The sequence below is a fragment of the Aquila chrysaetos genome, chromosome 12, assembly GCF_900496995.4.
Source record: "Aquila chrysaetos chrysaetos chromosome 12, bAquChr1.4, whole genome shotgun sequence".
In the NCBI taxonomy this organism is placed as follows: domain Eukaryota; kingdom Metazoa; phylum Chordata; class Aves; order Accipitriformes; family Accipitridae; genus Aquila; species Aquila chrysaetos.
In genome coordinates this window covers 43,286,373-43,304,183 of record NC_044015.1, presented here as the reverse complement: position 1 = coordinate 43,304,183, position 17,811 = coordinate 43,286,373, and the positions used below count along the sequence as shown (strand labels likewise).

The window sequence follows — 17,811 nt, the reverse complement described above, 5'->3', positions numbered from 1 at the left end:
AGCAAACCATGTTAGCAGCACCTTCATGGCTGAATGTTAGGCTTACGTGCTTTGCAGCATTTGGCAAGACTCAAAGACAGACTGTACTTCAGTACATCTTTTTGGTACCTTTGTACTAGCAACTGACATCATATGTGGCAGAGAAAAGTGTAAGTAACCTGGGTGTTAACGTAGGACATAAACCAACAACAATTTATTAGTTATTGTTTATTATTATTATTATTATTATTATTATTATTATTATTATTATTATTATTATTATTATTATAATTATAATATTTCTTGACTATACCTTTCAGCGCCAGATACCCCTAATAGAAAAAAGCATTGGAGTGGATTCAGCAACAAAAATGTAATGCTAAATTTAGGCTCAATTCTCAGGATTTACTTTGCTTCTAATTCCTAGGATTTCACAGTTTTCACAGGATATTACAACTTTGTCCTGATAGTCTTTTATAAAAGCAGGAACTCTAGTTTCGATGTATAATCTATGTAATTATAAATATTTAGCAAATATAAGATATCAATTTATATGAATATGTTGGAGATTAAACTAGAGACTAGCTTTTAGGCATCTGGGCCTAATATTAAGCATTTTAAGCTGCAAAAATAGTACCAGAAGTTCCAGTCAGCAAGTTCTTATATCCATTATGATTTTATTGCTTACTGTTGTTCTTAAAATGTTAAGGGACATCTGCAGTGCATAAAGCTGAGTCTGGGACTGTAAAATGCTCTTTTCTCTGTCACTTTTTGTAAGGAGGTGAGGTATGTTTCACTTCTGAGGCTGGGAAGGAATTATTTTACCTCCTTGCTTCAGTGGATTCGATGCAGGGACCAACTGTTCTTGTTCCTATCGTTCCAGTTCCCTATCCCTGCGATCACAGAGCCTGGCTGCTGCACCCTCTGTGTCGTTTCTCAGAGTCAGCACACCAAGCTCCTCTGGTGTTGCTAACATCTAAAGTTGCAGGTTATGTTGCTCAGGGAACTACCGTGGAACTGTTCTTTACTTGTCCACTGCATTCCACCCTGGAGGTTCACCTTCCCTTGAGGGGAGGGTGTCATATCGATAAGTCACCTCCAGCAATCATTCCACACTCTTATGTTTTTGCAGCTCTCTTAAAAAGCTTTCTCAGTGTTGCTAAGATTAATATGTATTCTGAGAATCTCTCCAAATCATATTTTATCTCCTGCTTTGGTCTGGTTTTGATTTGTCTTTGAGATGTTTCCTCTACACAAGTTACTTGTCAGTCTGTTAAATATTCATGTGTTAAACATTCACGTTCAATATTCACATCCACAGTGGACTGTGACTCCCCCCCTCTGGAACTGGAGTACACTTTTCATGTCATTTGTGTATAAAGTGTGAGTATTAGTCTGGAGTTGCTACACAGCCTGTAAGAGTACCTCTTCCCTCTTAGATACCAGTGAGGGTTTGAAACAGCATTTAAATTTGACAAAATGCCCAGCTTTTTGATCCTGAACATTGTCTTCTTCAGATGCTACTACGGCCCATACTACAGTTCCCATAATGGAAGGAGGTGTTGGGCTGGGTTAGCATTGAGTAGCCTTTCTTTTGAGCAGCATGTTGTTTAGACTGTAGAAAACGTTGTAGAAATGTTTCTACAGGTTTTATCTTCTGTAATTACCTCTTCACTAATTCCACATACATTATGGCTGATCTACATCTAATGATTCTTATATATGGGTTTTACTCCTATAATCATTTCAATCTAGACTGAGCATTCAGGACTGTTATTTATGCCATTGTGTCCGTGAATTTACTTCCAGGGTTATATTCTTCAGCTGTTTTCGTTCTAAATTGGTATACCAACAGCAATAGAAAACGTGTTCCTAATTGTATCACAAACTGGGAAATCTGCAAACAAGTTATGATAAACTGAGTCTTATATGTTAAGCACATCATGTATTTTGCTACTGAAATGGAGGGAGGAATCTGAGCCAGTTCTGTGTGCTTTAGAAAGTAACTTGACACCTGCTTCTGCAAGAACAGGTTATTTCATGGAAAGACTTTTCTCATAATGCACAGTGCTTTGTATAGAGTATTGGGGATGCATGTCTGCAGAATATCATTGCAAGTTAGCCTGTGTACAGGTTAAAGAGTCACCATATATCATTTTTTTAGATACCTAGCTAATGTGAAATTTTTCAGACTTATCCTCTTACATTCAAAATCATTCAAACAATTTTCAGATCACCATTCAAATTGCATTTTTTGGTTATTGTAGCACATAATAATTAGATGTGTGGAGACATTATTTCCTGCGTCAGTGTAATAATATCTCATTAATTGTGTATGTGGGAAATGCTGACAAGTTCCTTTTAGGAACAAAAACCTTTAACTAATGTTGGATTACTTAATTATTAACAGTCTTATTACCTAGGAATAGAACCTGGCTCAATGGATGCAGACCTACTTGGCATAACATGTTGTGCCTTTAGGGTTCTATAGAGACAGAAAACATCAGTAGTCACAGTCCCCTTCTTTTGCCTAAGAACACATTTGGCTTTGTTTAAACTCAAGCTTTTGATTCCAGAGGATTTTTTATGAAGACAAAATAGACAATATAGTGGAAGTCTGTTTTTTATTAATAAGTGGAAAAAACTTGGAATGAAGGGCCACTTCTGACCATTTCTAAGCAACTGTAAGGGATTTATTTGCTCAAATAAATTCTTAAATTAAATCTGCCTGTGTTATCATTTTGTGAATATATTCACTGTTCCAGATACACAGAGCCATTGTTAATACTGGTAAGACTGCAGAGCACATCCTACAGTAAATGGCAGTAGTCTCAGAAATGAAGGCAAAATAAATGAAAATGTGGCTGCCTATTAAAATGCTGGCCCTAATTAACATAATCTTACAAACTCCACTTGTAACTGCATATCTAATGGTTCAAAAACAACCATGGAGAGCTGGTGCTTTGTTCATTATACCAGACAGTGTGCTGTACATAGACTGCTTTCAGAAAGGCAGGCATTCATAATAATGTATCTTATGTACAGTATTATATAGACATAAATTTTATCCTCTGTTAAAGCAGCAATAGTCATGAGTCACCAAATCTCCATCTGAATAGTTTTCTTTATATCATGCTTTTTCCTTTTTTTTTTTTTAAAGAATATCTACAAGGTGTGTGTATCTATACAGAGAAAAGTCAGTGAATTAGCAAGTGTCTAATGATAAGGCTTTTTAATCTTATCTGTGAGTCAGTCATTTTCTGGACAAAGCTATTGTTTGCCTAACATTGTAATCAGTCTAAAGCCTAACCAGTTATTTTTGTATTCAAATACCATACCAGATACTAGTAACCAAGTGCACAAATTGGTCATGCAATTGGGCAGTTAGACTTTGACATGAAACTATGTGTGTGTGGTTCAAAACACGCCCTTTGTAAAGGGAAGATAAAACATTTTCTAGCTTTTGGAAATACTTTAAACTATCAACTTACTTGTAATATGTTAAATTGTCCAGAATAATGTAGCGTAATTTACCAGATACTGCTCTGCATACACAATCTATTGGTATTTCAGCAATGTTTGGGTAAAACGACCCTTCAAATCATTGTGGAGGGCATTCTTTTAAGAGAAAATGTTTACTAATGTAAAGTATGCTTGAATTTCTGATATGTTGTTCTTTGGAAAAATTGATTAGTCACTCTGTATGTAATCACCCTGCTGTTGGGGCACGGTTTGCCCTGCGGAGCCAGGCAGGGAGCCCCATGACCTGGCTGGCAGGGCAGGGCCCTTGTGGGCCCGGCCTGTCCCATGGTGCCCAGGCAAGGCTGGCAGGGAGGGCCTGGGCACCCGGAGCAAGCCCAGGCTGTCAGCAAGCCCGTGTTGAGGAGGCAGGGCTGGCGTCAGGCCGGTAATATGGCTCGGTGGGTCACCGTGAGGGCCAGGGCTGGTGGGGTGAGCGGGGCCAAACAACTCCATGATCTCGGGGCAGGCCGGTGGTGACCAGGGAGTGCAAAGCCAGCCAGGCGGCTGGCATGCAGCTCACCATCTGGGCGGCTCACGATCTGGGCTGAGTGCCTGGCACAGGCATGGCTGCGATGCAGCAGGAGCTCAGGCCGGCCTCCCACGGGAGCCGGATCGGCCCTGGCTGAGGCCTCTCTGTGGTGGTGCCCCGGAGCCTCTCCTCAGAGTCAGGGAATGGAGGGCAGCCCTCAGCTGCACCATGCTGAGGCTGGGCCACCATACCTGGGGGCAAGGCAGAGAGCGCCTGGAGGGCCATGGCACTTGCACTGCTCTTAGTCATGTGTGGTCCAAAAAGCTGTGCCTAAGGCATGGACCTGAATGAGGGCAGAAAAAGTCTTGCTCTCTTTCCAGTTTTTCAGTCTCTTTTTAAGAAAAAGAATGGTTTTATTTCAGATATGAAATGTGGGGGTGGGGTGGGGGAACCACAGAAAATGTGTTGCAGCAGCTTGCCAATAAAGATAATTAACACAGTAATGACATCCAAAGACTTGTTAAGGAGACTAAGTGAAGTTCGCTGGATGTTTTTCTGTTTTCTTCTGTAAGCAGCTAATCGTAGCTGGGTGCAGTTTCCTGGCCCGATTCTCGCAGACTGGAGGGCTAAGGCTGGAGTTTCCAAAAGCCATGCATTAAATTACTAGAGGCAATTTTTCTAGAGACTTTGTGCTCTTTTGTAAGAATGTACTTCATAGATTTGAGTACCCTTTTCCGCCAGACTAAAGGACTGGGGGGGTGAATATTTGTATATTCTATTGAAAAACAAAGGTTGAGATACAGTAGTTTGTTGAGTGACTCAGGATGTCTGGCTTGCAATTTTTAGAAATTATTGTAATTTCTTAATGTTATTCAAAGAAGCGGAACTTCATGTATGTGCTTCTGTCAGTAGATTACACCAAGGAATACCCTCATGTCAGTTCTCTGGTTTTGAACTGACCGACACTACAAAGTTCTTATTCAAATACTTCTACTCAAATAGAAGGGAAAACATAATTTGTAATGCTACTTCCAGTACACCGTTTACATCTAAAAGAAATCTTGACTTTGCTAAGTAAGTTTTAACTTGAAGGTACTGTATAGACTATAATAGCTGTTTTCTAGTGGATACTTCTTAGTATAAAAAAAAAGGCAATAAGAGCCAATTTTAAATTATTATTTGAGCTTCGTTCTTAAGGGAATGGCTGTGAAAATCTATGAATTGTCTCCATTTTGAAGTAATTAATCGCATAGGACCAAGCTTCCGTCTCACAGAAAATTATAGTCATTATCAAAGGTTAGAGTCCACTAGAGTGCTAAACATTTAGTGAAATGAATTTTGTTAGTCCTAAAAATGTATTGTAGAGGAGTATTAATAGTCTAATTTCCCCATAGCAATAAATTACAACTTGTTCTAGAGCTGAAGGTTATCTTGCTTATTTTATGCCTTCCCTTTGATTTCAGTATCAGGTTTGTTTAGTTTGTAGTAATACTGATGGGTTTTTTGTTGTTGTCTGAAAAAGCAGAAGGTTATTTTCAAATTCCTATGTTCACCTGCAGGAATACAGTTCCTCCTAAAAGTGGGGTCCTAGTTGTAAAAGTGAACTCACCAGTTGCTGAATGTGCTCAGCAGGCACGTTGCCAGAGGGCTGCTGAAATGGAAGAGTAGTACACGTGTACTACGCCAGGAACAGGGTAGTACACGCCAGGAACAGAGTCTCCAAGACATGAAGAGCCAAAAGAGGGAGATAAAACTGAGGTAACTGTCTTTAAAATTTGGATGCCTGAAATGTTGTTTTCAAACACAAGCTGCATTTTAAAATATTAAAAAAAAAAAAAAAAAGAAAAAAAAAAAAAGAAGGAATAGAATGTTCTCTTACTGTTTTGCTCCTGAGAACTGCATAAGTAATCATGACTGAAAAATTAAACATTAGTTACATTTGGAATTATGGAACAACATGACACACGATAGCTATGTACGTTTTATGTTGGACATTTTAACAATGTTACATTAGGATTTTTGATGTCTAATTTTCATAGAGAACGTTGGCTCTGGCATTCCAGGCAACCATTGGCCATTCTCAGTTTAAATCAGCTGCCTTAGAAAAGGCCTGGTATACAGAGGAGGACAGATCTTCAAAACTATACATTGCTGTTAAGGCTCCAATTACTGCAGTTTCAAGATGGCTTTTGTGAATTAGACACTGGTTTATTCAGAAGGTTGTGGGCCTGACTGTACCCTTGCTTGCAAAGTTATTGAATCCATTTGTACAAATAAAATAGTGGCAAATAGATGATGTACACAAAGTCTAGAATAATCCAGCTTTTGTTTCCTCCACCGGACATTTTTATATCTGAAAAATGTGTATAATTGTACTTCCTTTCCCAGTAGAAGCAGTGCAGTGGTTTAATTATTAATGGTAAATGCTGATATATAATACCCTCTTTCTGAGGTTATGAAAGTGTTATTTTAATGCTATTTTAATGATTTATAGAAAAGGTCTCAGATGATATGGTACCTGCATGCAGCATTTTACAGCATAAGATAAACTAGGAAAGATTGCAATGGTATGTAATGGTATAAAGCATTTGGGGCTAGAGACTCAGCTAGGAGAAAAAATTATTGGCTATCATCTGTCATCCTAGATCAACTGTAGTAAAGCAGCCTAGAAACAGAAACCTCTGGCATTTTCTGATCCTGGGTAGGAAGCATCTGTTTATTTCAAAGCATCACTTTTTGCAGTTAAAGCATCATCAAAGACTGTATTTTAGATGCTGTTTTTTCTAAAGCATATGTTGCAAGACCAAGCACCCTTCCTAGCTGGATTAATAAGTAAAAATGTTGGGGAAACGAGATACTTAACAAAACAGTTACATCAAACACAACTGTATGATAACAGCTTGCTTTTTTCTAGAGTTCACCCAGTCTTCTGGGCCCAATCTCACTTTGACAAAATGTCTCATAGAGTCACAGAATAGTTGAGGTTGCAGAGAAGTACTCTTCCCACACAATTTGCTCTATTTTGAAAGTGTCTTGGTAGCTGTGTCTTTGCTTGGAAATTTCACGTAACTTGTGGCTGCAATAGTCCCAGAACAAGAATAAGAAATGGAAGCTGGGAGACAAAAGAACAGACAGCATTTAATCTCTACAGAAGAATTTAGGGGAACAGCTGATAAGCATGTTGAAATGGAAGCCTTAATGAAGGTGTGTAGGTGATCCAAACTGCCAGCAAACTTACTGTTTGATGTTTAGAGAAATGTAAAACCTTGACTAGCTATCAGTATTCTTGATCACGTGGCAGAATTGCAGTTTAGTGATCAATTAAGTTGTAGTATATGAACTGTATAAATTTTCAATCCCCTTTCTGTGGGTAGTTGTTTGACAACTGGTATATTTCAAAATCTGCCTAATAGCCTATGTTATCACTAGTATCAGAAGAGTGTTAGGTGCAGACCTTTGAAATTTGATGATACCATGCTGCTCAAACAGATTTCGATGTTTTGTCTAATCTTAAGTGAACATGGACAACATGTTAATTGTACAGGCACCACCTCAGTAAAAAACATTGCACAATTCTTGGACAAACTGATAGTCAGCTGATATATGATGTGTTGTCATTCACTTTGTCTTGTGGCTATGACATGGAGAACATCGTGCTTCTTCAGATACATGACTAATTAGGACAGTGCAATAACATTAGTTTTAAAGTTTTGGCTTCTTAGAGCCTAATGTAGTGCTTGGTTTTCTTACCACAGTGGAAAAAAGGTCAGCCTTCTCCATTGGAGAGTCGGTTACTGACCTCAGGATTCCCAGGCAATTCTCTTTATGGTATGTACATATGTAGTGCTGATGGCCTGGACTGCTTGGGAAGCAGAGGAGTCTGTATGATGGGTAAAACTGATGCAGAAATTTGGTCTTCTTGAAACCTACTTAAACCCTTGTTGTTCACCGTGTTGTGTTCCCCCCCCCCCCCCTTCTTTTATCGTGTCCCTCAGTAAGACTTGTGGAGGTAATACTTGATCTGTGAGCAGTGCTGAATGCCCTCAGCTCCACTGTAGTCAGTGGGAGTCATTTTTGAAACTCAGACTGAATGTGGATGGGAAATGGTGAATTGCATATGAAGATTTGTGTCTGTGCAACTGTGTAAAGAAAAGGACACTGATGTGATGAGGTGACGTGTTTGTCTCATCTGCCACCTCCTCTTCCCTGTTCACCCCTCCATTTTTTGCAAGTCATGAGCCAGTATCAGTAGTATAAAGGCAGTACTGGATTCAAATATCATTTGGGTTTCAACACTTTGCCTAGTTCATGAGTGTGCCCTGCATGACTGTTGCCTCCCTAGTTAGCCCCGTGAACATTCTGAGTGGTGGCTGTCCACGGACAAATAACCTGAGCATAGTGGTTAGCCAGTGATCATGATGTAATTCCAAAACACCCATTGCATATGCTTTTGCCTTCCCTGAAAAACAGGGAATGTAGTGGAAAGCTGATTCAGAACTACAGGATGAAAGGAATGTGTGGACATGGAAATGAATTGGAAGAATTGTGTGGGAGTGGTTAGAGAATGTAGAAGACAGAGCATTTCAACTAGTGTCATTTGTTCTGCTGTTGAACCACAACTTGTCTTCTCATGTGTTAATCTTTCTGAAAATTCCAGAGAGGGAACGAATTCACACTTGTCTAATGCAGTAGCAAGTATATAGCACCGTGAAGAGTTGTTCCCTTGGGTGTGTAGCTTATTGAAGAATTTATTGCACTGTACATTAATAAAAATTTGCTTGTTCTGGTTGCTGTTTGTTAGTGCAGTTCCTGTTTTGTGAGTTGATCAAAAACCTCTTGCAAAATGTTTTGATTTGAAATCTGGATGATTGTCATATGATAGAGCAAGTGGTTTTTCATTACTGTTAATAACTTTCCTCTTGCATTACTATTACCAATGCAATCCAAGGTACCAGTTAGATCTTTTTGAAGCTTTGCATTCTGGGAATTCCTAATAAGATGAAAGGTAAGAGTACTTCGGGGATCTGGCAGAAAAAAACTAACTTCTGTGTAATAGCATAAGAAATTTTTGCTTAAAACATTTAAAAGAAGGAAAAATGATTTTTTTGTATTGGAAAGAAAGAACTTACTGGTCTGACTGTATGTTACATATTAAATACTGGAGTAGGGACAGGATTCTTGGTTCATCTACTATGAGCTACCCAAACATATGCACAATTGTGTTCTTTCTGACAGTAACTCTTACAGCTGCATGGAGTGCCTTTCTGTTCACACATAAGGGAATGTCTTCTAGCCTACTGTTCCGCACTGTGGGTCTGAATTTAGATCTCTTGCATCTTGAGTTGGAGCAGTCTATTTGTTTAGTGGGAGACAGGCACCATCATCGCCTCTGGCATCTGTGTTTGTAAGGAAAGAATGCCTTGTTTGTTATTTGATAGAAACTCCAGGGAAGGATGCAGGCCTGTGAATTTTGCTCAGAATTAGGTACCCAAGTACCTATAGAGAACTGAGCTGATGATGCATTTATTTATTCAGTGTTTTTCTACTGGCTAGTTAATCATCCCCTGCCTCAGTGTGCTGGATGCCTCTATCCTTTTCTGATAGACTTCTGTTTCACAGCTGTTAAATGGCCTAAGTAATATAGAGCTGTGGATTTCATTGTAAGAACCCAGAGCCCCTTTTTAGTCCTGACTTTAATCACCTAATGTTGCCATTTCTTAAGTTATTTTATTGTCCCCAGTAGCTTCTACTTGTACCATTTTGTTCAACCTAAATTAATGTTCTAAATGTGAAGGAAAACATTTTACTTAGTTTTTGGATATTTACTTGATTAATTTGTAATGCTCAAGGTACCAGAGCTCATATGCATGCATGGGCACATGAAAAAACAATCAAGGGGATCTCTTCTGCCATGGCAGGTTTCCAACAAACACAACATACATAATCTAGCCTGTGATATAATATAGGATCAAGATGTTAAACCTCTAGTACAATTATTTAATGCAGTGGTATTGCTGATTCACATTTCAATGTGTGGCATCCATTCACTGAGACTTTTATGCTGAATTCTCAACTTTTAAAAGATAAACACATTTAATTGTTCTTCTGGAAGAAAAATCTGTCTGCATGAATGGCTAACAGGAAATAAAAAAAAAACACCCCACAACCCAAAGTCAGAAAAGTGTGTCTTCTTTGGCATTTAGAAATGGAATTCAAGGTGGGTTGTATTCATCCCCTCATTAGCTTTTCTGGCTGAAGGAGCAATAAACAGAAAAAGATAAGAGATATTTCAAAGAAGGCTACCATTTAGTATGATTTATTACACAAGAGAGGAATTATAAGTATGCTTTTATTATAACTGAAATTTATGTGTGTATCAGTATATGATCTCATAACAAACAAGTTATACCTGAATCTTTCAAAGAGGAAAAAAACCCTGTATGCCTGTAAACCAGGCACAAGACTTATTGGAAGAGCTGTTTTTATACTAATGTCAACCTTTTGACTTAATAGGCTGCTTCTACACGTTTGTAAAAGTAATACATTATGTATTACTATGTATACATTATGTATAATACAATCATGTATTATTTTATATTACTAGGATCATTAGGCTGTTTCTGTATAAGGAACATTACATGTGACTTACAACATAGCTTAAGATTGCCTAAACAAAATTAAATTGACTGCTACTAAACGGCAGTACATCTCAAACATTTATTTGGATTCTTTGCAAAATTAGACTGTAAACCTTGCAAAGATTAGTCTTTCATATATGTTCAAGAAGTTTCTGCTTCTGAAGATGAATTGTGCAAGGCCTTGTGTTGTTTTGTTTTTTCCTACTCCTAGCCAGAACAGAAGGGCAGAAGCATCAAAATCTTCTAATGATTATTTAGAGAAACATCATCTGGGATGAATGTCATTCAATCCTAATACACCCCGAGCATTTATTAGCAGCCTAATTTGTTGGCTTGTGCACTTGTATCTTTGAGTATTGAATTAGCAGATTGTGTACACTTGCCTTAAAGGAGGTGTTACTATTGCTGATGCATATTACAATACTTTTAATTACTTGAACATACCTATTTACTCCAGTAGAGGGAAGCAGCACATACACATACAGCTCCAAGACGTTTCTAATAAAAATACTATTCTCTTAAAAAGCCACACCTACTCTAGCCACAGGCACGTGTAATTGTTGATCAAACACCAAGGAAGAAACCTGAAGAAACTTAATAATTATTGAAATAGGAAGAGCATTTTATTAGAGTTGGGTAATACATTGCTGGCCGAATGCCATGTTAGTGTACATCTGTGTTTAGCACTGTCTGTTCAGGGCCTTCTGTTGCTGTACTATATTGGGATTTACTGAGGCAGCCTTTGACAGAGGTGCAAACTTGAGTAGGAGTACAGTAGAATCATAGTCACTTGGCTTCTCTGCTTCTTTTTTTTTTGTATTTGTCTAAGAATAGCAGGAAGTCTTGGGAGGTAGTTAAGTATGAGAGTTCAGTCAATGGTTAATATTTTACAAAAGGTCAATTACATCCTCATCCTATTATTTTTACCTTCATTTACTGATACTGATTATACTAAATATCTCATTTGGTAAATATTAGAACATTGCTTTTAAGTTCTGTAATCACAAAATGGGCTGTGACTTCATATCACCGGCATCATGTGTGAACTATGAGATCATTCTTTGTCATTGTGTACTACACAGTGAGAGGGTTGACTTAAAAACATTATTTTTGTTGTTCCGGCTTGTAGTTCAGCCCTGTCTTGTAAAATTAATGTGGAAATGCATATACAAGTGTACATATTTCTCATTACAGAATTCTACAATTGGTGTTTTAATCATATTCCACAGAGAAGGGAAGTTTTACACTGGTCAGGATCACCACACGGGAATTCTGTTCCTTTGTGGCTAAAAGGAGAGGATGCTACCTTTTTTTTTTTTTTTTTTTTAAATGGCTTCAGGCTTTCAGATTCACATACCACCTATAATGCCTTGTACTTCCTTTCACTATATAGGCATTACAGTACCTAAAGTAACAATGCTAAGACTTTCTAGCACTAACTCTACTGTTCTGCACTTTTGTGCTATGCAGAAATACAAAATGTACATTTTGTTAAGAAAATAATTTAGTAAATTATGACTACTTCTACAGATAAATGTTTCACTTGACAAGAATGAAAATTTGATATACAGGAGACAGTTTAGATTTTAGACTTAACTGTGTCAGAGTAAGTCTTGTTTTTCCTACTTGCATGACTTGTACTTTGGGGGAGCTAGCTATAGAAATATTTGGCCAGCTGTGACATGTAAAGACTATTTTCACTCACAGTAGCACAGGCTGCAAAAGCACAGTAATTACTGACAGTGTGATACCTTATTCTCAGTTAGCAAATCATCAGTAATTTTTTTCAGTTGTATTGACTTCCACAAGATTATTTTACAAATGGTATTCAGGTACAGACATTTGCCTTTCTGCTTATACGTTGTAGGTTAGTACAAGCTGGTAAGAGTCATTCCTCTTCATTTATACTATCAGACTGGCTTGTAGTAGGTGGGTAAGGCACTGAGTGATAACTTTCTATTCACAGAAAGGCCTGCCTACTTTGTGAATTTCCATTCTGATTGGAGAAGTCTGTGACGCTCAGCTTTATTTTAAAATCTATTGAAATAGTATTTTTGTGTATCTGTGCTTGCTGGGGAAAGTGTGCTAGCAACACAGAAGTCCACAGTTAATATCTCACACAGACAGCTTGCTAAAATGATCCAGGTACAATAACATGGATAGAGATGAAGAAAACTACTATGGAAAACACGGTAATTTACCTGCTTTCTTATGACAATTCATAAGCACCTGATCTAAATCTCATTTATTTCAATTGCGTTACTTCAACTGATTTTAATGGGCTTGGATCTACCCCGAAATGGTATTCTGTAACTTCTTTAATTATTAGCAATATCCTAATTTTTTTCCAGCATGACATTTGCAAGTTTATTTAAATTGCAGATCAAAGGTAAACTTTATATATATATTGTCGATTTTTATTTTAGATAAGTAATTTAATTTGCTTTTAAAAATTATTACAGTGATAAAGTGCAACAATTAAATTCATATGCTGTTTGGAGTCAGAATTGTTAAATGAAATATCTTGTGAAATATTTCTTGTAATGATACTATAGTTCAACGTACAAAAGTTTCCTCTTACAAAGCAGCCTGTGAAATAGATCTGTCTCATCTGCAAAGAGTGAATATCATCTCAGTTTTTAATCTTAGCCAAAAAATGACAATCGTTATCCCGAACCACTGCTTTCTTCCTTATGCCTACCAAACTCCTAAAGCTTGGAATTTGCTTTCTAAATACATTTGGGCTTTTATAGCTAAGGAAGTGGTCTGCATTTACCAGGAGCTATGTAAATACTAATAACATAAATAATTCCCACCTCACCCCCAAAGAATCTTCTCAATTTTTAAAGAATGGTAGTAATTAATTTTGGGAATTTGATATCTAATTTAGAAAAATGAGAATGAAACAAACAGCATTTTTCTTTTTCTTTGTTGTTCCATGAAACTATGATCACAGTTGCTGTGTCATATGTTTTGGTAAGGAATATTCCAGTGATGCTACAGACTACTTCTGTCAGTGAATTTTAGTGTATTTTTAACTTAGAATATAGTTACCTTTTCCTATGTAAACTGCCATATTTTGTAATGGATTTATTTCAAGAGCTAAGTGACAGAGGAAGACAATTTGAGCAGTATTGCACTGCACTGTGCCACGATAAGCATACTGACTGCTGGCTGTTAGGAACAGTTCTTGGAAGAAGTTTGCACTGCAATAATTTTACTGCTGTTACTATCTCACAGCATCCCTCTTCTTGCCTGATGGAGATGAAAGTCTCCATTTGAATCACAGCTCATCTTCTGGAGTGCTTTGATTTTATTTTCTTGCCTATTAGTTAGTGGATATTAGTTTTTATTGTAGCAGTATTGTGGAGTTCACCTACTGCACTTGAATATGCTCCATAAATATGTGTATCTTTTGATATGCATTTTCTTTGTTTCATTTCAGAAGCACACAGGTATGACATAAATAACAAAACCTGAGCTATTTACAATGATAGACACTCTGTTAATAATGATCTTATTATGGAAAGGAGGCCACTTGTGGAAACACATTACATCTTGCCCAACTGGTTACATTATAAAACCATTCTACTTAATAGAGAGATTCTGGAAGCTCAGGAGATTGTCCCTGTCAACAGGCTTTCTCAGTACAACACAGACTGGCTGGAGAAACATCTATAAGCAAAATACAAGTGTATGGCTTCCCTGCTGAAAGGGAAGGGAATCATGTTTTTGAAAATCTAGCTTGTTGCCATACCAAGAAGATCAGAAATCACTCCTTTCTCTCTGGAAAGTAAACAATGCGTGTGAGAAAAGATAAAAACGAACAAACACGTTAGAATACATTTGGGGCATGCTAGGTCTTAGCTGGCCGTAACCAGACAATTACAGCAATATGGGGCTAGATGGACTTCAGGAGATCCATTTGGCTGTCTCTGTGCTGAGACATGGTACATTTTTCTATTCTCTTCCCAACAGGTATTTGTCTAATCAGTTCTTAAAAGCTTAGGGTGAGGAAACTTCAGAAGTATGCTTGGAAAATCTGTTCCAGTGTGTAACTGCCCATGTGTTCTGAAAGGTTTCCTGATGCCTAATCTGAAACCATCTTTGCTGTAAATGAAGTTAGCTTCTCTCTCTGATAGAGGAAGCTGAGAACAACTGATTACTCTCTCTTTTATATGGTATTTGAAGACTATTATTTTGTGCTCCTTTTCTTAATCACAGTCATTGAAGTTTGCATTAATTTACTGCTTTTTGTAAACCTCTTAGTGTCTTCTTTTTAATCAGTCCTTCTACTCTCTCCAGTTTTTCTGTGTCATCTGAAATTCTAGGGCCATGATCTAGAAATAGTTTTTCAGCTGAGGCCTTACATGTCCCAAGGACAAGGAACAGTGACTTCACCAGTCATGCTCTCACTTCTTGAATGAGTTACGCTTTTTTTTGCAAAGAATCGCTTAACTGACTCGTTGGCTGTTTGCAGTCTGCTGTAATCCTTCAGGGTTCTTCTCATCAGTGTTGTTGAAAGCAAGTGTTCTGTATGGATTTGTGAATAGAGTTTGTCTTTATAACTTTCTTCAGTTTATGAAAATAACTTTGAATTGTTAAATTGTTTATCAAAATCCCTTTGATTCTGTCTCCAGAAGTATTTTAACACCAGTCACCTGCACAGTTTCAAAGTGTTCATTCTACTTCATTGTTCAACTTCTTAAGGAAAATATTGAGTATCTTTGGAGAATGGGTTCCTCCAGTAGTGGGATTGAGCTAATTACCAACATTAAAGAGTGAGAACTTCGGGTCTTAATGGATGATTCAGCGAAAGTGTTTGCCCCCAAAACCAAGTAGACTGTAAGAAAGAATTATTAGGAATGGACTGAGATCAAGTAGAAAAAGTCATTATATGATTGTATAAATCACAGTATCGTGGTTTAACCCCAGCCAGTAACTAAGCACGATGCAGCTGCTCACTCACGCCACACCCCCGCCCCCCCCACCGCCCCCAGTGGGATGGGGGAGAGAATCAGAAGAAAAAGGTAAAACTCGTGGGTTGAGATAAGAACAGTTTAGTAGAACAGAAAGGAAGAAACTAGTAATGATAATAACAACAATAATAAAATTACAATAATAATAATAAAAAAAGAATTGGAATATACAAAACAAGTGATGCACAATACAATTGCTCACCACTCACCGACCAGTGCCCACTTAGTTCCTGAGCTCCCCCCCGCCCCGCCCAGGCCAACTCCCCCCAGTTTATATACTGGACATGATATCACATGGTATGGAATATCCCTTTGGCCAGTTTGGGTGAGCTTTGCTGGCTGTCCCCCCTCCCAGCTACTTGTGCCCCTCCAGCCTTCTTGCTGGCTGGGCATGAGAAGCTGAAAAATCCTTGACTTAGTGTAAACATTACTTGGCAATAACTGAAAACACCAGTGTGTTATCAACATTCTTCTCATACTGAACCCAAAACAATGCTATACCAGCAACTAGAAAGAAAATTAACTCTATCCCAGCCAAAACCAGGACACACAGCCAATATTTATGGTGAATATTCTGTGCAGTTCTGGCCCTTCCTTTTCCAGTAGTATGTAGTATCACTGAAAAAGGTAGAGAAAAGGAATATAAGCATGACCAAAAGTATGGAATGGCTTACGTATGAGAAACAATTGAACAGACTAGGACCCTTGAAGGTAGACAAGTAAAGAGGAATATAATAACCTGTAAAACTATTAGTAGCATGCCATGCTGCCATACAGGTATGAGCTGACTGATGGCAAGCTTAAAACAGACAAAAGGAGGTAGTACTTCAATGTTTCATTAACCTGTAGTATTCTGTGATGTAGGGCATTGCAGATTGTTAAAGTGTACACAAGTTAAATAGGGATTTATGAAATGAATGAGAAAGAAATTCACCCACAACTATTAAATACAAAGTCACTACCTTTGGTTCAGAAAAGTGCAGTTGCAAATGTCTGTAATCTCAGTTTTAGGGAAATACCACTATGTTTGCCTTGATTTTGCATTTCTTCTCAGGTATTCACTATGGCCCCTTGCTAGATACAGGGTGTGGGTTCAGTGGATCTTTCTTGTGATCTGATGTGGCTGTTCTTACATGCTAAATTTGGGTCCTGTGTGAGCAATGAACAAAGGTTCACTTCAGTGTGCCTTATGGTCAGAACTTGTTACTAGGGAGTAATGTTACAGAATGTGAATTGTTTTGGAGATAAATTATTTTGTAGAAATACTTACTTTGTAGAAAATGCTGTACAAAAAGGTTCTTCAAAATACAGGTTTTGGCCCAGCATTAGGTATTGTGTATGGTACACTTGCTTTCTGGACCATGGTGGGTTCCCATAGTACCTGTGTAACAGCATAACTTGTATCTTCCACTCCCCAGCATTACTGTCACACATCACTCTTCCGAAGTTTTAGCTTTCCCAATCTCTTCTGTGTTAAAATATATTTGTTTCAGGAGCTTGGTAAGGTGGACCTGAACACCTCAGATGAAGGGCAAATAGAATTTTATTATCTGCTGTGTTTATTGTACTGGTCTGTGTGTATTTTGATAAGGTTTTTCTGATATAAACCAAGAACAAAGTCTGGCATTTAGTTAATAAGTAAATTTTGCTTTTGAGAAGTTGCTAAGTTCTTCTCTAATTGAAGAAAATAAGTATTTCTTCTGAAGGCAGGGAAAAGCTTAGGCTGGTAACACCCTTTAATACCAGGTATATTCAGGAGATCCTTAAGGAAGCAGTGAGAAAGCACTCTGAAACAGTAATTTGTATTGTAGTGTTGACATTTGAATGAAGAATTTTTCATTGCACAAAGTTTGGTTCAGTAAAGCTCCATAATTACTGACCTTAAAAAAAAATCCCATAAAGCTGAATACCTAGCTTCAAAAGGAAAAATCCGAATCCTGGTTTGTTGATTGAAGGACTGCTTCCTTCTCTTCATACAGTAGCTTGAAACTTGAAAATTTAAATTCTACCATAAATTTTTGTTACACTTTCCCAAGTGAAATCATACTGTAATTCATCTTATTCAAGTCCACATTTGAAGTACAGATTGGTGGGTTAGTATTTGGCAGCTTCTTAATATAGTTTGCTTATGCATAGGGTGAATCAATTGGAACTATGCTAACCAGGATAGCCACGTGAAAAAAATGTAGCATGTTTGACTCCTTTCATCTGTAAACTCTGGCCA

At 37.7% G+C, this 17,811-nt stretch overlaps 1 protein-coding gene across 3 annotated transcripts in view; it reads left to right on the top strand.

Moving 5' to 3' along the window:
* The window catches only part of SLC44A5 (solute carrier family 44 member 5), a 107,843-nt gene that overhangs the window by 37,188 nt on the left and 52,844 nt on the right, over window positions 1–17,811 (top strand). Inside the window, exon 1 of one of the 3 annotated variants that reach the window (XM_030031758.2) lies at window positions 8,954–8,975. The exons of the other annotated variants lie outside the window; for them this stretch is intronic. Coding sequence (XP_029887618.1) covers window positions 8,969–8,975 — 7 coding nt within the window. The 5' untranslated portion in view covers window positions 8,954–8,968. Of the gene's footprint in view, window positions 1–8,953; window positions 8,976–17,811 lie in introns of those variants that run through there. 3 annotated transcript variants of the gene reach the window in all.